Here is a 21,079-nt window from a genome sequence, read left to right as displayed (position 1 = left end):
TGTCCACCCAGAGGTACCTTGGAAGAAAGGCCTGGCAATCTACTTTCAAAAAATCAGCCACTGAAAACCCTATTAAGCACAATTCTGTTCAGACACCCATGGGGTTGCCATGAGTTGGAATCAACTCAACGGCAACTAGTTGGGGAAAAATGAACCATTTTTAAGGAAAAATGCAATTATTAGTTCTTGCCTCAGACAATGATTTCTCTAAGAGCTTCTCACATAGAAGTCAGTGTATGATGTAGAGTATATAAAAATGAGTTCCTTAGAGATGTGTCTTGTAACACCCCTAGGGACAGCATCCTAAAGCACAATTCCCAGGGGCCAATGATATGGTGGTCTCTGTACTCAGTCTCTACTGGTATCATTAAAATCCAGGAATGTATTTTAGAATATTTGGATGAAAAAACAAAACTACATGTCACCCGTCAAGCAATCAATCTAATGATTATATCTCTCAGATGCATTTGTGCTAAATGCTGAGTGTCAATGAATTTGAACTTGAACTTCCTGGCAAATACTAGTGCAGTGGTTAAGGGCTGCAGTGAGCTACGGCTGCTAACCAAAAGGTCAGCAGCTCAAATCTACCAGCTGCTTCTTAGAAACCCTATGGAACAGTTCTACTCTGTCTTATAGGGTCACTATGAGTCAGAATTGACTCGACAGCAACGGGTTCAAAAGGCAAATACCTGGAGAGCTAATATGCTGTGTTCCTGCCTGAGCATAGACCCAGAAGAGTGAAGATGAAGCTGGGAATAGTATTAGCATGTTTTTGTGAAGCTAGAACTCTAATAAAGACATGTGCCTGATTAGAAAGTCATTCTTCACCATTCCAGTGAGCCAAGAGAATAGCCACCAGCAGGGACAGAATGCACTTAGACACTTGTCACTCGGCTGCTAACCAAAAGGTCGATAATTCAAACACACCAGCCACTGCTCCACAGGAAAAAGATGTGAAGGTCTGCTTCCATAAAGATTACAGCCCTGGAAATCTTACAGGACAGTTGTACTCTGCCCTATAGGGTCGCTATGTGTCAGAATCAACTCGGTGGCACACAACAGCAACAACAACAGGATACAAGAAAATAAAATTAGGTAATTAAGGCTTCAAGGTCCTATTTAGTAAGGTAGAAATAGCCTTTACTTCTCAAAAACCATAAAGGCCAATGTAATTTGATGTTGGCCTCAACCAAATATAATATCCATGAAACCCTCAGAGATCGTTTATCTTTCAGCTGCGTGCTTCCAGGCACATTCTCCAAAAATAAGTTATTTTCAAAATATACACCAAGTTAACTAAATGAAAAAACCTTATTTATTTTATGACACAGTCATTTACAAATCAGTTAAATGTTAGGGGATATCTACCCAAAAAAAGAGCCCTGGCGGAGCAATGGTTAAGTGCTCACTGCTAACTGAAAAGGGAGAGAAGACCTGGTGATCTGCTCCCATAAAGATTACAGCCTAGAAAACCCTATGTGGCAGTTCTACTCTGTCAGAAGATGGCATCTAATGACAACAACATTTACCAAAAAGAATAACCTTAGTTTCAGGATAATTGACCTGTAACCTTTCCCCCCTGGTAAAAACTATCTGATAGGGCCACTCTTGTTTAAGGTAATAAAACTGTATTCACTTGCATTCCTACATGTGCTTGTCCTTCCATTTAGAAGAGGGAGCTGGACCCAGAACATCCAAAGTGGTATCATTTCTCTAAGAAACAAGTTTAAAAGATGGCAGGGGCATAACACCAGGGCACAGATAGGGTAACAAGCACCCAGGGGCAATCTCTAACTTGCACTCTCTCCCACTTCAGCACTCAGGGCCCCACTCCCAATTTCAAGATGAATAGATATTGGTAGTGGCAGGAACAGCAGAAAGGCCTTCACCCCTTCTTGTCTAGCATCTCAGTCAAGCCCCTTCATACTTGTGACACCTCGTAATACTCCTTCTGCTCCCTCTTTCTATGCCTCTGCATAACACTACCCTGCTGGAAATTTTTAACTGCAGACAAGATGTTCTGTTAGTAAGATTTTTAGTGCCCATAAAAATTAGAGTTTGAAGAAAGAACCCTACTAGAAGAAAAAGGAATGGATCCTGAGGCAAGAGGCCTGAGATTTCCTTCACCAACTATTTCTGTGAGCACATTTTAACTCATAACCTCTACTTACCTAAGGCTCCTCAGTACTATAATGCCACTTTGTACTGTGAACATTAAGTAAAGAAATGTATGGCAAGCACTTGGTAAACAAAAAAGTATAAAAAAAAACCCAAATATTGAAAACCAGCAAATAAGAGGTGGAAAAAGGATATCATTTAAGCTTGGATAGTCAGTTTTAAAATTGCTCATATTATCACTTCCCAAGAGAATTTGAAGTAATTTTCTGAGTATTTTCAGTGGTAATTTGCAAACATTCATTGATTCTACTCCAGGTCCTCAAAGGCAACACCCAACTCCTAATCTGGGCTCTTCTCCCTCATAACATAATAAATTACACACTACCCATCTCCCACTTCCAGTAGGCAAGGGAATACAGGTCATTACAACTCTCCTATTAGTTTGGCTGTGAACAATTCATAACACCTTAATATTTAAGATGAGCTGGTGAAATGAAGCAGTTCTGTTCACAGGACCAAGAGTGAGGGGGATGTGCGAGTGATCACAACTGTGATTCACTAATTAATGAACACACTGTCTTTCTTCAATTAACTCCAATGCATTCTGTCCTTTACAAAATGTAGTTTAGGAGACAGCCTCAAGCACTCGGCTTTAGACTCCCAAAATCATGCCATCGATGATGAGGCACTGTGGAGAATTCTGGGCCTCTGCACAGAACGCTGAGATTCTGCTCTGACATAGATTGATATTTCCTGAGCAATGTTGGTACCTATTCAAAAGTTAAAGAGTGTTTCCAAACATGGAGTGTCATTCGGGGTTCTGGGTTGTTGTTGATTTTGGGGGTTGAGTTAGAAATCTCAAAAAATTCCTTCAAGCCAAATCAATAACTAAAGCTTTTCCCTTTCTTAATTTTCTCTTGCTCTTCAGAATCTGGTCCGTGTGAATACAGTGTTCTACTGAAATCTGTGGTGACCTGCAGCTGCTGGGGTTCACTGACATTCAAGCTGCAGATTAAAGAGAATCAAGGAAAAAAAAAAAGAAAAGCCTTCCCACAATTTTTTTAAAAATTCTTGTCCTCACAAAAGAGCCTGGAAACAGTGGTAGGGGATTCAAATTAATACTAAAGGGCCTTTGGTTTGTTTATCCCCTTGGCTGAGCCGATTTGTTCATCAGGTCCAGATATTTGGAAGATTTGTTTTATTGGGAGCTTTCTCCCTCCCATGGCTTACTATAGCTTCACAAATAAATATAAAATTTTTACTAATTCATTCTTCTTCTAGTGTACATGAACTGGACTAAACAGGTTAAAGGTAAAATTGATAAAACCTTCAAATAAGCCCTCAGCTTATATAATATAATAGGAAACCCTAGTGGCGTAGTGGTTAAGAGTTACAGCTGCTAACCAAAAGTTGGCAGATCGAATCCACCAGGTGCTCCTCGGAAACCCTATGGGGCAGTTCTACTCTGTCCTATAGGGTCGCTATGAGTTGGAATCGACTCGACGGCAACGGTTTTTTTTTTTTTTTGGTTTATAATATAATGATAATAACAGCTAACATTTAATGAGTATTGGTTAAAAGCCGGATATTTAATTATTCATTAAATAATTACTGATTACTTCATTAATCTTCAAAACAATCCTATCAGGTACACACCACTACCAACGCCACTTTATAGATGTGGAACAAAAGGCATAGCAAGATTAAGCAGTAGAGTAAGAATTCAAACACAAACTGATTGCCACGTAAAAGATGCTTGGGAATGACTATGGGTATAAAGAAATGATGGTGGATGGGGTCCCTGGGTGGTGCAAATGGTTAACAGGCTCAGCTGCTAACCAAGAGGTTGGAAGTTGGAGTCCACTCAGAGGTACCTCAAAAGAAAAGCCTGGCAATCTACTGCCAAGTAGTCAGCCATTGAAAACCCTTTGGGGTACAGTTCTGTTCTGACACACACGGGGTCTCCTGGAGTCGGAATGGACTTGATGGCATCTGGTTTTATGGTACCGTGCAGAAATGACTGGGAAACACAGGAAATTGATGTGTCCATAGGTCCAGGAGAGGGAGAAGGGCCTCTTTCATCAAATCAGCACTCCAAGTCACATACCCCCACCCCAATTAACCTGTGACACTGTGAGCTCTGACATTTCATTCCTTCAGCGCTGAGTCTCTGCTCCAGCACTGCTTCCCCTGAAGGCCGCATTTGCCCTCTCCCCAGAGCCTGTGAGAAGTCTATGCCTTGTCCTGAGAGTATGTTTCCAAACCCCCGATCAAAACTTTACTGCCTTCTTTGGAAATCTTCTCATATGTGCCCAGTTCTAATCTGTGCTTTTATCTATATTCTTATACAATTTGATTATCTATAGCAAAAAATTGCACTTTTATAGATGAATCAGAATGCTTTCTGTATTTCTGTAAAGATGGAAAATAGCCATATCTTTTTCTCTACAGCAGCCTCATTTAAAAAGGAAAAAAAAAAAAAAAAAAGGATCTGCCCCAAAGGTCACAACACCCTGAAGAAGCTCGAGGATGTTTAATTTATTTTCCGTTTTGAGACACCCAAGGGAAAGCAAGCCACCTGTCACAAAGTGGGAGGAAAGAACCCAGTGGAAAAGAAAGGCACATGAGAAGGAAATCTGAAGAGGTCTCTTATCTGCTTGAAACCTCAGGGATCACACAGGAAGCTATGGTTTTCAAATCTTGTGTTTGTCATTTTGAGATGTAAAAGGATAAAATTCAGGTTCTTTAGAACATATTGGTTTCTGTGGATCTGATACATATGGGATAACCGTGAGTTGGAATCAACTCAATGCAACTAGGTATTTTGGGTTGTTATGGGTAGGAGTAGAAAAGAAAGTTGGAGTATATTCAGAATCTGGCTGCTTCTTACCAACTCCTTTGCCCTTACTCTTGAGAGCTACCATACCTCTCACCCAGGCTACTGCCATAGCCCCTTTTTTTGCCTTTGACCCCTACAGTCTATTCCCAACAGAGCAGGCAGAGTGGTTCTTTTAAAATCTTCTCGCTCCTCTGCTCAAAACTACCCAATGGCTCTCCATCTCAAAAAAGAAGCCAGTGTTACACAGGCTTCGGGGCCCTGTTTGATCTTCACACATCCACCCTGTTAACCTCTCTGATCTTATGTCACTGTCAGATGCACGTTGCCCTTCAAGCTAACAAAGTTTAAGTTTCAGTTCCCCTACTTGCACATTCCATTCCAAGGCACTGGGAGTAGTGCTAGAAATGTATTCAGGTGATCTTTTTTTTTTTTTTCAATTTGCAAAAGTCAAATATTTTAACCACAATGGACTAAGACCATTATCTCATTATACTTCAACTCATGTCAGATGGCATTGAAATCCAGATAAGGGGAGGTCAGCTTGGAGATACAATGAGTTTGTGTTTAGTGGAATATATTTATATGATTCATGGCTGGTTCTGCATAGAATTAAGTTATTGGTGGCCACCCCAGAGTAGGAATGGCTCTCAGAAATCGTCCTATCATTGTGGATTCAGCCACTGCTATGACAAGGAGGTACAAAGCTCAAGGTCATATAGCAACACGACAACATCCTATAGAACCTGGCACCACATGTTTGTGGCAGGGCTTCAAACCAGCTTGTTCAGGTTCAAACCCCTGCTGAGAATTTGCATGTCTAACAAGTTCCCTGCTGAGAATTTGCATTTCCACCCCAGATATACTGAATCAGAATATACATTTTAACAAGATTCCCGGGTGATTCTTATGTATAACTTCCAGGGAACTTGTTAAAAATGCAAATTCTCAGCAAGAAGCTTGTTAGAAATGCAAATTTTTAGCAGGGGTTCAGAGCAGAATGAACCAGTTTGAAGCCCTGGTATGTGGATCATGGAGACAGAAGGAGAGAGAAGACTAGAAATACAGAGCCAGAAGTTAGCCAAGACAGAATTCTTCCAATTATCAGACATATAAAATTGTATATGCAAGATTTAATTTTCATCAGCTTCTAGTCAAAATAGAATTTATATCCAATCAAGAGTATTGAACATATACTCAATATATGAACATATATTGAACATATACTCATATTTTTTTCTGCTGTAGGTTTATTATTATTATTATTGTACTTTAGGTGAAGGTTACAGAGCAAACTAGTTTCTCATTAAACAGTTAGTACACATAATGTTTTATGACATTGGTTAACAACCCCATGACATGTCAACACTCTTCCTTCTCAGCCTTGGGTTCCCTATTACCAGCTTTCCTGTTCCCTCCTGCCTTCCAATCCTTGCCCCTGGTCTGGTGTGCCCCTTTAGTATCATTTTGTTTTATGGGCTGAAGGGAGTGTCCTAGATTGCTGCTCACAGGCTTTTAAGACCCCAGACGCTACCCACCAAAGTAGAATGTAGAACATTCTCTTTATAAACTAGATCATGCAGATTGAGCTAGATGTTCCCCCAGACAATGGTCTCCACAGCCCTCAGCCCAGCAATTATGTCCCTCAGGGAGTTTGGATGTATCTATGGAGCTTTCATGACCTTGCTTTGTACAAGTTGTGCTGGCTTCCCCAGTAGTGTGTACTCTCTAACCCTTCACCAAAGTTACTACTTATCTATTGCCTGTTTAGTGTTTTTCCATCCCTACCCCTCCCCTCCCTCGAATTCATCAAAGATTGTTTCTTTTTGTGTGTAAAAGTTTTCACGGGTTTTTACAGTAGTGATCTCATACAACATTTGTCCTTTTGTGATTGACTAATTTCACTCAGCATAATGCCCTCCAGATGCATCCATGTTATGAGATGCTTCACAGATTCATCGTTGTTCTTTATCATTGCATAATACTGCATGGTGTGTATGTACCATAATTTGTTCATCCATTCATCTGTTGATGGGCATCCAGGTTGGTTCCATCTTTTTGCTATTGTGAACAATGCTACAATGAACATGGGCGTGCATAAGTTTTTTTGTGTAACGACTCTTATTTCTCTAGGATGTATTCCTAGCCGTGGGATTGCTGGATCATATAGTATTCCTATTTCTAGCTTTCTAAGAAAGCACCATATCATTTTCCAAAATGATTGTATAATTTTGCAATACCACCAGCAGTGCATAAGAGTTCCAATCTCCCCAAAGCCTCTCCCACATTTGTTATTTCCTGTTTTTTTTTTTTTAATTCATGCTAGTAATGCCGGGGATGAGATGGTATCTCATTGTGGTTTTGATTTGCATTTCTCTAATGGCTAGTGATTGCGAGCATTTCCTCATGTGGCTGTTGGACCCTTGAATGTCTTCTTTGGTGAAGTGTCTGTTCATTTCCTTTCTCCATTTTTAATTGGATTATTTTTGTTGCTGTTGTAGAGGTGTTGGATTTCTTGTACATTTTAGAGCTTAGACCCTTGTCTGATTTGTAATATTTCCAGTAGTTTATTCCTGGAGTCTTTTGGGTTTTCTATGTATAGTATTATATCATCCACAAATAGGGACAGTTTAACTTCTTCATTACCAATTTGGATGCCCTTTATTTCTTTTTTTTCTAGCTAGCACTTCCAGTACAATGTTAAATATGTACGGTGATAAAGGGCATCCTTGTCTTGTTTCTGTTCTCTAGAGGAATGCTTTCAGCCTCTCTCCATTAAGAATGATGGTGGTAGTTGGTTTTGCATAGAAGCCCTTTATTATGTCGAGAAATTTCCCTTCTATACCTATTTTATTGAGAGTTTTTATCAAGAATTGGTGTTCCACTTTGTGGAATGCCTTTACTGCGTCGATTTAGATGACCATGTGATTCTTTTCTTTCCTTTTATCTATGTGGTGGATTACACTGATTTTTTTTTCTAATGTTGAACCATTCTTGCATAGCTGGTATGAATGTTATTTGGTCATGGTGTATTATTTTTTTGATATGATGTTGAATTCTATTGGCTAGAAATTTGTGGAGAATTTTTGCATCTGTATTCATGAGAGATATTGGTCTGAAATTTTTCTTTTTTTGTGTGGTGTCTTTGCCTGGTTTTGGTATCAGGGTTATTCTGGCTTCAAAGAATGAACTCGGAAATATTGCTTCCTTTTCTATGTTCTGAAATAGTTTGAGTAGTACTGGCATAAGTTCTTCTTTGAATGTTTGGTAGAATTCTACAGTGAAGCCATCTGGACCAGGGCTTTTTTTTTGTTGGAAGTCTTTTTTATTACCTTTTCAATCTCTTCTTTTGTTATGGGTCTGTTCAGATTTTCAACATCATTTTGTATTAGTTTGGGTAGGTAGTGTGTTTCTAGAAATTTGTCCATTTCCTCTAGGTTTTCAAATTTGTTGGAGTGTAGTTTTTCATAATACTCTGTCATGATCCTTTTTATTTCAGTTGGGTCTGTTGTAATGTCCCTCATTTCATTTCTTACTTGGGTTATTTGCATCCTTTTTTTTTTGGTCAATTTGCCCAGTGGTTTGTCAATTTTGTTGATCCTTTCAAAAAAACAATTTTTGGTTTTATTGATCCTTTCTATTGTTTTTCTATTCTCTGTTTCATTTATTTCTTCTCTGATCTTTTCTTCTGGTGGCAGTGAGTTTCTTTTGCTGTTCTCTTTCTATTTGTTTGAGTTGTATAGCTCATGTTTTGATTTTCTCCCTTTCTTCGTTTTCGATGTGTGCATCTATGCTATAAATTGACATCTGAGCACTACCTTTGCTGTATCCCAAAGGTTTTGGTATGTTGTGTTTTCATTCTAATTTGATTCTAGGAATTTTTTTATTCCATCTCTGATTTCTTCTATTACCCAGTGGTTTTTAAGCTGAGTGTTATTCAGTTTCCATATAATCAATTTTTTTCCTTGTTTTTCCTGCTATTAATTTCTACTTTGATGGCTTTTTGGTCAGAGAAGATACTTTGTATTATCTCAGTGTTTTGGATTTTGTTGAGGGTTGCTCTGTGTCCTAAGATGTGGTCTGTTCTGGAGAATGTTCCACGTGCATTGGAAAAGAATGGGTACTTGCAGCTGTTGGGTGGAGTGTTCTATACAAATATCCATGAAGTCAAGTTCACTGATTGAGCCCTTTAGCTGTTCTGTGTCTTTGTTGAATTTCTTTCTAGATATTCTGTCCTTTACCGAGAGTGGCGTGTTGAAGTCTCCTACTGTTATTGTGGAACTCTCAATTTCTCTTTTCAGTGCTGTTAGAGTTTGTTTTATGTATTTTGGAGCCCTGTCATTGGGTACATGAATGTTTATAATAGTTAAGTCTTCATGGTGGATCGGCCCTTTAATCATTATATAGTGCCCTTCTTTGTCTTTTACGGTAGATTTTGTTTTAAAGTCTGTTTTATCTTAGATTAGTATTGCCACTCCTGCTCTTTTTTGGAAGTTATTTGCTTGATGTATATTTTTCAATCCTTTGATTTTTAATAAATTTACATCTTTGTTTCTAAGGTGTGTCTCTTGTAGACAGATATTGATGGATCCTGGTTTTTTTAAATCTATTCTGTCATTCTCTGTCTCTATGGGTGCATTTAGGCCATTTACATTCAGTGTAATTATTGACAGGTGTGAGTTTATTGCTGTCATTTTCTAGTGCTTTTTTTTTTGTGGTGCTGATATTTTTTTTGCTCCTCTTACTCTCCTGTGCTGAATTCCTTTCGTTTGTGGATTTCCTTTTCACTTCTTTTGTTTTTGTGGATTTTGTTTTTATTGATACTTTATGTTTTTTCTTTACTTGATGAATAGGTTTGTTAACTTTCTTTGTGGTTACCTTGAAATTTACCCTTATCTTCCTAGTTTTGAACCAGTCTATTACTACTTGGTATCACCTTTCCTTCCTTTCAATTAGAAAGTTCTATACCTATACCATTTATTCCGTCCTATATTGTTCTGACGTTGTTGTGATTTACTGATTAACCTCCCTTTTTCCCTGTTGTGATTCTTTTGGTTTTGGATAGTCCTTGAGAGCTCATTTCCTAGGTTGGTATCTGGTTGGTACAGTCTTGCATCCTAGATTCAGGCTGTGGTCTGATGTTGTTTGTTCTCAGACTGAAGGTCTCGCTTTAATAATTCTTGTAAGCTTGGTTTGGTTTTTACGTATCCCGTTAATTTCTGTTTATCTGGAAATGTTCTAATTTCACCACCATGTTTGAACAAGAGTTTTGCAGGATACATTATTTTTCTTTTAAAGTTTTATGTATGTCATCCCATTGCCTTCTTGTCTGCGTGGTTTTTGCTTATTGTTTCTCCTCTGTATATGACTTTTTTTTATTCTCAAGCTGCTCTCAGGATTTTTTCTTTGTCTTTGGTTTTAGTGAGTGTGATTATAAGCCTTGGTGATTTTCTTTTGGGGTCTACCCTATGTGGGGTTCGTTGAGCTTCTTGGATGTCCACTTTTCATTTTTCGTGATCTCAGGGAAGTTTTCTGTCAGCAGTTCTTCATTGATCCTCTCTGTGTTTTCCATTTTCTTCCCCTGTTCTGGAACTCTGATCACTCACAGATTTTTGCTTTCGATTGTATGCCACATAATACTAAGGGTTTCTTCATTTTTCTTTGGTCTTTTCTCTGATTTTTCCTCAAACAGAGTTGTATCCAAGTGTTTGTCTTCAACTTCTCTGATCCTGTCTTCCATCATTTCAAACCTGCTTCTCAGTCCTTCTATGACACTGTCCATTTCTGAAATCTTGTTGTTTATCTTTTCGATTTCTAGTTGTTTTTGTTTGAGTCTAGTTGTGAGTTTATTTTGGCATTTTATTCCTAAATTATTCTATTTTTGTCTGTATTTTCCATGAATTTGTCTGCCTTTTCCATGATTTTGCTTTTTTTTCCTCATTTTTGTCTTCTTTTTGCTTCAACTCTTGGATAGCTCTGATTATTAGAGATTTCAATTCCCTTTCAGGTAGTTTTAGTGCCTTCTACTGAAAAGTCATCTGGTGTTTTATTTTGGACACCTGTGGGAACCATCCTGTCCTTTTTTTTTTAATGCTTTGATGTTGTCTGCTGTCTTCAGGACATTCAGTAGTTATTTTCTTTGTTTATTGATTGTAGTTCTGTTTGTTTCATCTTGCTTTTCTGTTTTATTTGGTTATGTCTAACCAGGCAGACTGTGCATTCTTTGTTGTTTACTTGTCTATGGTCACAATACTTTTTATCCTCCTGTCCAATAGGCATGGCCAGTCACTCAGCTATGCTGCAGCAGGGCAGGTCCAGCTGAAGAGGAGGTCTGGGATTGGTTGTTTGTGGCACATACTAGGCTGAAAGGGTGGGCCGGTAGTCAGTGCTGAGCAGGTTCTTGTAGGCTGTGGCTGTGCTGCTCAGGGGTATGATGTTCAGCACACACTGCAGGTAAGTGGGAAGGAGGTGGGAGGTTGTGATGTGTGGAGCTAATATGGGTATGCAAAAGAGGAGAGAGAAACAGGAGCCAAAACAAAAAACAAACAAAGAGTGCTAAGGGAGCTTGCTATTGGAGTGGAGAGCTAAAACTCAGAAATAGAGAAAAACAAAAAAGAAAACGGGAAAAAGAAAAAAAACTAGATAAAAATTTGGAATATAAAAAAAGAAAGAAAAGAAAAGCTGCCCAGGGGTCCCAATGGTGTGACTGGAAAGATTGGGGAAGTGGCTCCCAGGCTGCACATTATAACCTGAGTAGAGGGGATATAGATGTCACACAGTGCCAGGTATTTAGAAGACAGGAAAAGAAGGTAAGTATAGAGAGATGACAACTGAGAAATGAATAAAGATGGAAAGGAAAAAAGAGAAAGAAAGAAAACTGAAATGACCCCAGTGATCCCATCTATGTGACTGCACAGATTGGGGGAGTTGCTCCTAAGCCATGCAGTGCAGCCCTGCTAGAAGTGGCTCCCAAACTGCAAAAAAAAACAGAACAAGGCAAAACAAAACAAAGTAAAAAAAAAAAAAAAAAAAGCACAGGGGATCCCACTAGCGTGGTGTCGCAGGCCAGGGAGCATCCCCAGTCGAGCAGCATTTCATAGCCTTTTAAGAGGAAGCAAAGATGGCACATGAAGCCAGGTATTAGACAGAAAGGAGGGAGACCTGGTGGGAGGCACAAAAGAAAACAGAAAAAAGCAACACTGCCAATAGACAAATGGCACTCAGAGAGCCAGCTTGTGGGGGCGGGGTGAGTCCAAGTGGCCCAGGGCTGAAGCAGTTGCCTTCAGACCGAGAGACTGTGGCCAGCAGAAAGCAGAGGAGGCCAAGAGTAGGGGGTGGGGGGCAAAAGAAGGGGGTCAGGAAAGCATATATCACTGGTCACCAAGTGCTCTGTCTCCTGCTTGGAACTTCATGAAGCTGCTTTGCCGTACTCCCTGTCTGCTGATCTCCAACGTGGATGGGAAGAATCCAAGCACCAGAAACACTGCACTTCCTGACTGGCCAAGCTACCACTGCCAGCCAGGAACCCTGGAGTTAGAGCAGACTAGGAAGAAGAACCTGGTGATCTACTTCTAAAAAATTGGCTGGTGAAAATCTTATGAATACCAATGGAATGTATTGTCTGATGTAGTCCTAGAAAATAAGCCCCTAAGATTGGAGGCACTCAAAATGCAACTGGTGAACAGCTGTCTCCTCAAAGTAGAGCCAACCTTAATGATGTAGATAGAGTAAAGCTTTTGCGACCTTCATTTGCTGATGTGGCATGACTCAAAATGAGAAGAAACAGCTTCAAACATCCATTAATAATCAGAATAATCAGTGGAATGTACAAGTATGAATCTAGGAAATTGGAAGTCATCAAAAATGAAACAGAACTTACCTAGGCATTAATGAGCTGAAATGGACAGGTATTGGCCATTTTGAATTATACCACTATGCCAGGAATGACAAACTGAAGAGGAATGGTGTCACATTCATTGTCAAAAAGAACATTTCAAGATCTATCCTCAAGTAGAACTCTGCAAGTGATAGGATAATATCCATATGCCTACAAGGATGACCAGTCAATATGGCTATTACTCAAATATACCCACCAACCACTAAAGCCAAAGATGAAGAAATTGATTTTTACCAACTTTTGCAGTCTGAAATTGATCAAACATGCAATCAAGATGCATTGAAAATTACTGGTGATTGGAATTTGAAAGCAGGAAACAATGAAGAAGGATCAGTAGTTGTAAATTATGGCCTTGGTGATAGAAATGATGCTGGAGGTCACGTGATAGAATTTTGCAAGACCAATGACTTCTTCATTGCCAATATCTTTTTTTCAACAACATAAATGGCAGCTATGCACGTAGACCACACCAGATGGAAAACACAGGAATTGCATAGACTTATATCCATGGAAAGAGACGATGGAAAACTCAATATCATCTGTCAGAACAAGGCCAGGGGCCAACTGTGGAACAGACCATCAAATGTTCATATGCAATTCAAGCTGAAGCTGAAGAAAATTAAAGCAAGTCCACAAGAGCCAAAGTAGGACTTTGAGTACATCCCACCTGAATTTGGAGACTACATCAAGAACAGATTTGACACGTTGAACACTAATGACCAAAGACCAGATGAGTTGTGGAATGACATCAAAGACATCATACATGAAGAAAGCAAAAGGTCATTAAAAAGACAGGAAAGAAAGAAAAGACCAAAATGGATGTCAGAAGAGACTTGAAACTTGCTCTTGAACATAGAGTAACTAAAGTGAATGGAATAAATGATAAAGTAAAAGACCTGAACAGAAGATTTCAAAAGTTGGGTCAACAAGACAAAGTATTATGATGAGATGTGCAAAGACCTGGAGTTAGAAAACCAAAAGGGAAGAACATGCTTTGCATTTCTCAAGCTGAAAGAACTGAAGAAAAATTTCAAGCCTTGGGTTGCAATATTGAAGAATTGTATGGGCAAAATATTTAATGATGCAGGAAGCAACAAAAGAAGATGGAAGGAACACACAGAGTCACTGTACCAAAAATAATTGGTCTACATTCAACCATTTCAGCAGGGAGTTTATGAATAAAAACCAATGGTACTGAAGGGAGAAGTCCAAGTGGCACTGAAGGGAATGGCTCCAGGAACTGACGGAGTATCCGTTGAGATGTTTCAACAAATAGATGCAGCACTGGATGTGTTCACTCCTCTGTACTAAGAAATTTGGAAGACAGCTACCTGGCCAACCAAATGAAAGAAATCCATATTTGTGCCATTCCAAAGAAAGGTGATTCAAGAGAATGCAGAAATTATCGAACGATATCGTTAATATCACACATAAATAAAATTTTGCTGAAGATAATTCAAAAACATTTGCAGCAGTACATTGACAGGGAACTGCCAGAAATTCTAACCAGATTCAGAAGAGGACATGGACATGGAATGATGTCAGATGGATCCTGGCTAAAAGCAGAGAATACCAGAAAGATGTTTACCTGTATTTTATTGACTATGGAAAGGCACTCGACTGTGTGAATCATAACAAATTACAGATAACATTGCAAAGAGTGAGAATTCCAGAACATTTAATCGTGCTTATATGGAGCCAGTACATAGACCAAGAGGCAGTTGTTTGAACAGAACAAGTGATACTGCGTGGCTTAATATCAGGAAAAGTGTGCATCAGGGTTGTATTCTTTCACCACACTTATTCAATCTGTATGCTGAGCAATTAATCCGAGAAGCTGGACTACATGAAGAAGAACGTGGATCAAGGTTGGAGGAAGACTCATTAACAACCTGTGTCATGCAGATGGCACAACTTGCTTGCTGAAAGTGAAGGACCTGAAACACTTACTGAAGAAAATCAAAAGCCTTCAGCTGAGATTACATCTCAACATAAAGAAAAAAAAAAAAAAAATCCTCACAATTGGACCAATAAGCAACATCATGATAAATAGAGAAAATAATGAGTTTGTCAAGGATTTCATTTCACTTCACTCCACAATCAATGCCCATGGAAGCAGCAGTCAAGAAATCAAAGGATGTATTATACTGGGTAAATCTGCTGCAAAAGACCTCTTTCAAGTGTTGAAAATCAAAGATGTCACTTTGAGGACTGAGGTGCATCTGACCCAAGTCATAGTATTTTCAATCACCTCATATGCACACAAAAGCTGGACAATGAATAAGGAAAACTGAAGAAGAATCGATGCCTTTGAATTATGGTGTTGAAGAATACTGAATATACCATGAACTGCCAGAAGAATAAACAAGCCTGTCTTGGAAGAAGTACAGCCAGAGTGCTCCTCGAAAGGGAGGATGTCAAGACTTTGTTTCACATACTTTGGACATGTTATCAGAAGGGACGAGTCCTTGGAGAAGGACATCGAGCTTGGTAAGGTAAAATGTCAGTGAAAAAAAAAAGAAAACCCTCAACGAGATGGATTGACACAGTGGCTGCAACAATGGCCAGAAACATAGCAATGATTGTGAGGATGGTGCAGAACACGGTGGTGTTTCCTCTGTTGTGCATAGGGTGGCTACAAGTTGACCTGATTGCACCTAACAAAAACAACAACAATCAGCCTGGAGAGGTCAGTGGAAAAAATTACGCAGAGGTGATATTTTATCTCTTGAAATATATTTAATATCTGCAACATTTAGTAAAGATGAAACAAAAACCCATTGCCGTTGAGTTGATTCTGACTCATAGCAACCCTACAGGACAGAGTAGAACCGCCTCACAGGGTTTCCAAAGAGGGGCTGATGGGTTCAAACACCAACCTTTTGGTTAGCAGCCAAGTTCTTAACCACTTTATACATAGGTTCACAACATCATTAAGAAGCTTAGGCCATCGAGGATGTTTGTGAAAAAATAACAAGCCGGCCATGGGTGGGGTGAGAAAATAATAATTTTTTCTCAGATATACTTTATTCTTCATTATCTCCATATTCACATAAAATTCCACATTCTTTAAGATGTGGAAAACTCCAGCTAATTGACTCAAATATTTAAAGCATTTTGATTACAGTCTATTTTCTGTTTGTTGTTATTCACCTTTTCTCTACAGCTTGTAAGGGAGGCCCAAAGGCAAACCTTATTAAAGCTTACACAAAACAACAAGGAGGAGAGTTGTTCATGGATAAAACACCTAATTTGGGTCTCATGTAGTTTGGTAATACGGGAAGAAGAGAATGTAGGTAATTGTAGGTTTTCTTTAAACTAGCTAAGGACGTTCTTGATCCCAATATGTGGAGGCTGTGGAAGCAACGTTCATTACTCCACAAGGGAAGGCTTTAATACATTCATGGGGGGTGGGTGGGAAAATTCAGACAAGGATTGTGTATAGTCGCTGTTTATGTTGTTGAAAAAAGGTGTTTGCAATGAAGAAGTCACTAAAAAATTTTTAAAAAAAGTCATTGGTCTTGCAAAATTCTATCATGTGATCTCCAGTGTTGCTTCTATCACCAAGGCCATAATTTCCAACTACCTACCTTCTTCTTTATTTCCAACTTTCTAATTCCAATCACCAGTAATTAGCAATGTATCTTGATTGTATGTTTGATCAATTTCAGGCTGCAGAAGTTGGTAAAAATCTTCAATTTCTTCATCTTTTGCATTAGTGGTTGGTGGGTAAATTTGAATAATAGCCATATTAATTGGTCTTCCTTGTAAGTATATGGATGTTGTTCTGTCACTGACAACATTGTACCTTAGGGTAGTTCTTGAAATGTTCTTTTCTACAATGATTGTGATGCCCTTATTTTGTCATTCCTGGCATAATAGACCATACACACAATTGTCCTATTCAAAATGGCCAATGTCAGTCCATTTCAGCTTACTATGCCTAGGATTTCAGTCTTTATGCAACCCATTTCATTTTCAATGAAAAGAAAGCTGATTAGAAGGTTCCAAATCTCTGATCCTCTGGCAAATATGTCACTTGCTGTGATGTTTAGTAAAGTGATTTACAGTTAACATCGTTACTTTAAGTTTTAAAATTACATGAGGATACATGTGTTCCACTGAATTGTAAAACGCTACTAGAAGTTACAGAAAATCTCTCAGGTAACACTACCTAGCATATCATAAAACCAAAAAAACCAAATTCATTCCTGTTGAGTCACTTGTGATTCATGGCCACCCCGTGTGTTACATAGTATAACTGCTCTACCAGGTTTTCTTGGCTGCAATCTTTACGGGGAGGAGCCCTAGTAGTGCAGTGGTTAAGTGCTTGGCTGTCAACCAAAAGGTCAGAGGTTTAAAGCCACCAGCCTGCTCCTTGGGGAAAAGATGTGGCAATCTTATTCTGTAAAGATTTAAAAACTTCGAAACCCCATGGGGCAGTTCTATTCTGTCCTATAGGGTTGCTACGAGTTGGATGCAACGAAATGGCAATGGGTTTGCCTTTTGGGTTTTTTTTTATTCTTTACAGAAGCAGATCATGAAGTCTTTATTCCGCAGCTCTGCTGGGTGGGTTCAAACCTCCAACCTTTAGTTTAGTAAAAAAAAAAAAAATTTTTTTTTTTTTTTTTTTAGTTTAGTAGCTGAGAGGAAACCATTTGCACCACCCAGGGACCTATCGTAAAACAAACCAGGCCAAACTCATTGCTGTAGAGTTGATTCCAACTCATAGTGACCCTACAAGGACAGAGTAGAACTGCCCCATAGGGTCTCCAGGGAGCAGCTGGTGGATTCGAACTGCTGACCTTTTGGTTAGCAGCCTTAGCTCTTAACCACTGCACCACCAGGGCTCCTAGAGCTATCATAGGCACTCATAGGTGCTCAAAAATACATGTTGATGATAGAATTAATTAACTAATATTTTGGGTTAAAAAAGCTCTTCAGTCTATTGCCAGAGCTATAGGAACTGGTATGACTGAAGATTCATTATTCCTAATCATGATGATACAAATGAGAATAACACAAATGTCAGTCTCTTGAGTTATGTGGCCATTATAACAAGTCCAGTCACTATTAGGGAGCAGGTTCAGACATGGCTGCACGTAAAAACATTTAGCATCATTGCCCAGCAATGAATATTTGACTGCAAAGTATGTATTTTGTGTAAGGAAGATCAGCAACTTGCATTCCTTATCATAAAACTGTCAATTAACCAATCAATTAATTGCCCACTAAAAAAACAAATATCTAAGTAGCATTTGGAACAAAAATGTTTGTCCAAATCTATGTAGGAGGAATCAATTAAACCAGTCTAGAATGCCGGACATTCTACAAAATGACTGCACTGAGCTTTTCCAAAAATTCAATATAATAATTTTTAAAAAACTATTCTAGATTTAAAAGAAAATAAGGAGATTAAAAACCAAGCACAATGTGTGAACACTGACTGGATACTGTACCAAAATTAAAAACCAGCTATGAAAGATATTTTGGGAGCAATTGGGGAAACTGCAATATGGAACGTATATTATTATTATTGTATCACTGTTGTATTTCTTGTGTGTGGTGATGACATTGTGTTTATACAGGAGAATAGCCTTATTCTTAGGAGATACATGTTGAAGTATTTGGGGTACATGTCATGATGTCTACAACTTACTTTCAAACGGTTCAATGACAATAAAATGTGTCTGTGTGGATTTAGAAAGAGAAGAAAATGCAAATGTAGCAAAATGCTAACAATGGTAGAATTTCAATGAAGGGTATATAGGTGTTCATTTTTTTAACTGTTCTGTAAAATTCAACATTTTCAAAATAAAAAGCTGGGAGAAATATAAAAAAGAATAGTGTTACAGAGAAATGTCTATAGTAAACCAAAAAAGCACATTTGAAAATAAAGTACAGGGCAGTTATATTTGGGGATATATACTTGGATGAAGATACACAGATAATGTATACATATTTGGATAAATATACTTGGATGAATATACACAGGTAATGTATGCACATTTGGGGATATATACTTGGACGAAGATACACAGATAACATGCATATTTGGGAATACATACTTGAATACATATACACTTTTTTAACGTATACATATTGGGAATACACACTTGGATGAATATGCACAGATATGTTAATAGTGGTCAATGTGCTCTCTAGAGTTGTGCAACATGACAGCCTCAGCAGTTATCTGCAGATTGCAGGATTACCATGACTTCTGCTTTCTTATTCTTGTTTATGCAAAATTGCCTATTTTACACATATACATTCACGTATATAACTAACTGCTTTAAATGAGTGACATCTGGATCTTAGATCATGGCCTTAACATATCAAAACCCTGCAAAACTCAGTCCTCTTGGAAAATTATCCCTATTAAATCTGGTTAACGTAATGTTTACACTATTGAGATAATACCAATGATTTGAGTATAAATAAAGCATTTGATTTGAAAAAGAAAAAAAAATGATGATAATAATTCTAGTCTCACAGGCTGGCATTTGGAATATGAAAGTGTGTCTCCAGAGCATAAATAATGGCCTATGGGTGGGGATTACACTGGGACAGGTTTCAGGTCACAATGAAGCTGAACGTCACAGTGAGCAAGTGTCCAACAAGGGAACGGACAGCATCAAGGAATAACTGCCTGTCGGGGTAGGCTAACCACCTGTCAGGGGTGGTACTAGGAGGAGGAACGGGACATTAGATATATTCTAATCTAGCCTTTAGTCTCTAAAGAGCCTATGGTCAAAAAAATATGTATATATATATATATAGTTGGAAACCCTGGTGGTGTAGTGGTTAAGTGCTATAGCTGCTAACCAAGAGGTCGGCAGTTCAAATCCATCAGGCACTCCTTGGAAACTCTATGGGGCAGTTCTACTCTGTCCTATAGGGTCGTTATGAGTCAGAATCAACTCGATGGCAGTGGGTTTTTTAATATATACAGCAATGACAAGTTGGATACATGTCTATTGAAGGAAAAGCTATTGTCTAACTAACTGGAGACAAAAGAGGAGATGAATATTCTCTGGTCGAGGCACCGCACTTTAAAATTGGAATATTATTAATACTTTTCAGCTAGACCAATTACTAGGGTCCCTGAGTGGCACCAATTGTTAACCTCTTGACTGCTAACTGACGGGTTGGCAGTTGGAGCCCACCCAGGGGCTCCTGGGAAGACAGTCCTGGTGATCTGCTTCTGAAAGGTCAGAGCCTTGAAAACCCTATGGAACAATTCTACTATGCACACACCTGGGGTCACCATAAATCAGAATTGGCTTGACAGCAACTAACAAGAGACCAACTACTTAACCAAACAACAAAGTGTGTTTCTTGCTGTTATGAAACAAAATAGTAGAATTCATTTTTAAATTTTAGTATATTCATACAATGGAATACTGCTTTGAAATAAAAAACGAAGACCAAACTACTGATGCACACAGCCACATGGATACATGTCAGAAACCTTACACCGAGCAAAAGAAGTGAGACAACAGAACACACACTATGTGGCTCCCCTGGCATCCATTCAAAAACAGGCAGAACTAACCAGACAGAAGTCAGAAGGTGGTTGTGGGGGCACAGGGGTCTAACTGCAAAGGGGCACAAGAGAACTTTCTGGGGAGATAGAAATGTTCTGTATCATGTTTTGGGGTGATAGTTACACAGGCATATACAGCTGTCACAGCTCATCGAACTGAATACTTAATATCTGTGCATTTTATTGTATATAAATTATACCTCCATAAAAAATAAAATTAAAATTAAAACAAATAACATTCTCTTTGAGTGATCTGAAGAACTCAATACTTACCAAATGATTGCTTTTTACCGCAGAACATTTTTGCACCAGATTATTTTTCAGACTTCAACAGTTGGCCTGGACACAGGAAAAGTGCACAGCATTAGTATTTTTAACATTCTCATTAGTCATAAATTTCTATCCTTTAGCCTTCGTCCTAGTCAAATCCATATTACTAGGAAGTCACTGATACAAGAAGAGATTCAATTTATCAGACTTAAATTTAGCCAGATAAGAATAATATTGTACAAAAATATTCTACTTGCATTGTAGAGGCTGTATGGAACAGCTGAAAGCAGGCAAAAGTGTGCCACTCAATTTGGCAATAAAATTGAGTAGAATTTTCTAATATATTCCAAGCCCTGTGAACAGGGGTGGACTGACTAGCATGCAAGGGATCACACAAGCTTACAGCAAG

The 21,079-nt window shown here is 38.6% G+C and overlaps 1 protein-coding gene across 1 annotated transcript in view; it reads right to left on the bottom strand.

The window, feature by feature from the left end:
* ATP8B4 (ATPase phospholipid transporting 8B4 (putative)) overlaps positions 1-21,079 on the bottom strand; it is a 366,292-nt gene that overhangs the window by 324,866 nt on the left and 20,347 nt on the right. Inside the window, exon 3 of the mRNA XM_064291985.1 lies at positions 20,674-20,739. Within this exon, the coding sequence (XP_064148055.1) occupies positions 20,674-20,701 (28 nt within the window). The 5' untranslated portion in view covers positions 20,702-20,739. The remainder of the gene's footprint in view (positions 1-20,673; positions 20,740-21,079) is intronic.

This window comes from Loxodonta africana, chromosome 10, assembly GCF_030014295.1.
Source record: "Loxodonta africana isolate mLoxAfr1 chromosome 10, mLoxAfr1.hap2, whole genome shotgun sequence".
Taxonomy (NCBI): Eukaryota; Metazoa; Chordata; class Mammalia; order Proboscidea; family Elephantidae; genus Loxodonta; species Loxodonta africana.
This window is presented reverse-complemented; position numbering and strand designations above follow the sequence as displayed.